This window comes from Erpetoichthys calabaricus, chromosome 14 (genome assembly GCF_900747795.2).
Source record: "Erpetoichthys calabaricus chromosome 14, fErpCal1.3, whole genome shotgun sequence".
Classification (NCBI taxonomy): Eukaryota; Metazoa; Chordata; class Cladistia; order Polypteriformes; family Polypteridae; genus Erpetoichthys; species Erpetoichthys calabaricus.
In genome coordinates this window covers 92,526,603-92,530,172 of record NC_041407.2, presented here as the reverse complement: position 1 = coordinate 92,530,172, position 3,570 = coordinate 92,526,603, and the positions used below count along the sequence as shown (strand labels likewise).

General features: G+C 45.5%; 1 protein-coding gene across 1 annotated transcript; it reads left to right on the top strand.

Moving 5' to 3' along the window:
- Nucleotides 1-249: 249 nt before the first annotated feature.
- Nucleotides 250-1,712, top strand: LOC114665009 (phenylethanolamine N-methyltransferase). Its single transcript, XM_028819363.2, has 3 exons — nt 250-740; nt 818-1,025; nt 1,227-1,712. Exons 1-3 carry the CDS (start codon nt 569-571, stop codon nt 1,660-1,662), a joined length of 816 nt encoding a protein of 271 aa, XP_028675196.2. The 5' UTR covers nt 250-568; the 3' UTR covers nt 1,663-1,712.
- The last annotated feature ends 1,858 nt before the right edge of the window (nt 1,713-3,570 follow it).

Genomic DNA, 3,570 nt, shown 5'->3' with positions numbered 1-3,570 from the left:
ACCTTTAAAAGTAAAACAAATCCATCTGTACAGAATCACATGAATTTGGTTCAGATTCCATCGTTCCTGTATATTGAAAGACTGGGGGTGGGGAGGAGGGTGATGTTGTTGAACCCGGGTTCATGCAGTTACATAAAGTTCCAATCCAATGCCACAATGCTGCGCTATTGATGCTTCCATTTCTTTAAGGTGGGCATTCCCCAAATGTTCACTTTTTTTTTTCTTCAGAGCTCTCTACACAGTGGCTCTTGTTAGTTAAGAGATCAGTCTGCAGGCTTTGTAAACCAATCAGAACCATTTATCTCAACTGGGGTCTTCCATTAAGAGTCAATTGGACAAGTGCTCAAAGCCATATGAGATCACAACGGCGCCACTCAGCTTACAGAAAAGGGAAATTGTATCACTTTGCTTCAAAGCCTTCAGGGGAGAGCAAGATTTTTATCACCAAAGAGAGATAAAAGTTTAGCCAGGCCTGGATTTGCACCCCCTCCAGCCAATCGAACAAGAGCATAAATACCAGTATTGATCAGAGAAAGCACAGAGCAGTGGGCGAGGAGACGTACCAGAGATGGAGAGAGCAGACAAAGAGGTCAGCGTGGCCGCCATGAAGGAGTACTACAAGCAGTTTGATCCTCGGTCTTACCTGCGGTACAACTATATTCCTCCTCGTGCTGACTTCACACGGACTGACAGCATCGTGCCGTGGAAGCTGAGCTGCCTTCACCGTGCCTTCCAAGAAGGTGAGTACCTTACACTCAAGCACAAAGCCTGCTATGTTTAAACTTGACTGATCCAGTTATTGTCTTTCATGCTATAGGTGATGTTCATGGGCGCACCCTGATTGATATTGGCTCTGGACCTACCATCTATCAATTATTAAGTGCCTGTGAGCATTTCTCTAACATCATCATGACCGACTTCTTAGAGGTCAACAGACAGGAGATCAGGCGCTGGTTACATGGAGAGCCAGACACATTTGACTGGACAGCCTTTCTCCAACATGCTTGTGAGCTGGAAGGCAAAGGGTAAGAACCAAGAAATATGAGTGCAGTCAGTGAGATGGGGGGAGTGGTGGTGTCCGGCTGTTCAATAAGCACATATAGAGACTCTGACCACCATCTCGCAGTTACTCAATGGTCACCTATAAGTAGTTGGGTTCATTCCAGCAGGTGATTTTTTTTTAGCCTGAAATAAAGTTTAACCAATTCTCCTGTCCTTCTCCTCAGGAGCTGCAGCTGGCCAGAGAAGGCAAAGCGGCTGCGCACGGCCATCCATGATGTGATACCCATCGACGTTCACAGTCCGAACCCTCTTCATCCCTACAGCCTGCCCGAGCTGGCAGATTGCTTGGTGTCTTCTTTTTGTCTGGAAGCAGTAAGTCCTGACCGTACCAGCTTCCAGAAAGCGCTTACCAATCTTGGCACCTTACTGAAACCTAATGGGCACTTCTTGATGATCGGGGCCCTGGATGAATCCTACTATCAAGTGGCCGATGGGGTCCATATCCCCGTGGTGCCCGTGGATCAGGAGTTTGTGAGTGCCACCCTGAAGAGCTGCGGCTATGAGATTTGTACTTTTCAGTGCTACACTCTGCCACAAGATATGAAAGTGGGAGTGGATGACGTGGCTGGGATTTTCTTTGTGAAGGCAAAGAAGAAGTAGGAAGGGGAGCACCAAATTGGGATGTTTGACCTGTTACTCGACAGGCAAGTGAAGGCCTGTACCTTCTTCACCTTTAGAGAGAAAAGACATTCTTCAGTGCACAGGCACAGTCTGACTGTTTGGTGTTTATTAATTAAACCATTTGAATGCCATTTCCAGTGCCAGGGCTGTTTAAATATGAAGCAGATAAACACAGTGGATTGATCTTTCATTATCAAAGATTTACCATCATGTTATGCATTGCATAGTAGCAGGGACTACTATCTACCAGTAGGAGCAGTCCAATTTGTTATTAGCACTGTGTCCTGATCCACTAAGAGGGCATTCTTCTTTTAATAGGGCGAAGTAGGAGGGCATCATCCCATAATGTAAGAGCTCCCCTATGGAAAACAAAGCACAGGTGACCCTTCTTTGTTCCTCTGCACTTGATATAACTCATTCCCCAGTTCTCCTTTCTCCTTCAGCTGACATGCCTAATTCCAGATGCCAACCTGTTTTTTTTTTTTGCTTGCCTACTACTGCCATCTACAGACCACCAGTGGTATACACCTTCCCCAGTCCATTACAGTGCTTTGTAAAAACTGTTAGAGGTTTGTGAGGTTATTATTGTCAGAGTACAATGTACAGTTAGGCTCTTACTTGTGTGTGTTATCTTGTATTGGTAAATGTGACAGAAAATAAAGGTACGTCCAATCAAAGCCAAATGAATGAATTCTTTTGTGTTGGTTGGTGTGAAGCACTGTAGACCTTCTATGTGGAGGAAGTTGGGAATCATAAACAAGCATTGTTAGAAAGTTACTATGAATTAATGTGGTCTTCTGTGGACGTGGATCAAGCAGGTGGTGGTGTTGTGGGTTCAAACAATGACTGTTAAGGCACAAGAGTGGTCTGGGAAACCCAACAGGCATTCTATACTGTGGGAGGGAGCACTTGGGGCTGTCAGGTATGTGGGTGTGCTAAGTGATTATTAATGGGCATCTTGTTGGGTGTACATATCTTAACAGTTGTGTAGAAATTTCCGAAATAACTACTGCCAGCATGCACACTGTGGACTGAAATGTGCTTAATTTTATATTTAAAATGACTCGGGTTTCTGTATTTCTACAACATGGATGCAAGCAGATGAAATGACTGTCATGAGCACACCATGGGAACTGAAAAATGTTTGGGTCTTCAGTAATCACTGCTACGGGTATCTGAAACAAATTAGGTCTTCCACACTTGAGTGGTGCACAGCAAGCATTGCCAAGTCACTTAAGGGTTAGAAGCAATTTAAAAAAATCCAGCACAAAGTGTAAAGTTGGTGCGTTGGCAGGTGCCGTTGCCTCACAGGTGCAGGGTCCCGGGCTCAAATCCTGCTGCTGGTTGTTGACTGTGTGGAGTCTGCACATTCTCCAGGCCTCTACAGGATTTCCTCCCTCATCACAAAAGATTTATGGGTTAAGCTAACTGATGATTCTTTTTCTCATATGGAATCTTGTGCCCAATGGTGTGGGGATACGTTCTGCCCATAGGGACTCTACTGTACATTGGGTAAAGCAGGTCTAAGAATGCTTGAGTCAAAAAATAAATAAATAACTTGTGTCACATTGTTCCTCTGTGGTGGGCTGGCGCCCTGCCCTGGATTTGTTCCTGCCTTGCGCCCTGTGTTGGCTGGGATTGGCTCCAGCAGACCCCCGTGACCCTGTGTTAGGATATAGCGGGTTGGACAGTGACTGACTGACTGACATTGCTCCTGTTAAAGCTAACTTCATCCACAGGGTTTTATGGTACCACTGAATTTACAGAGCTGTCCAGCAGCCATTGGATGGCCTGGGTCAACTCCATGTTCTCTGTTCCGTTTGGGGGCCTTTTGAATCTGAACTGTCGATAGTCATGAACCAAGAAGAGCCGGGCAAATGAGTACAC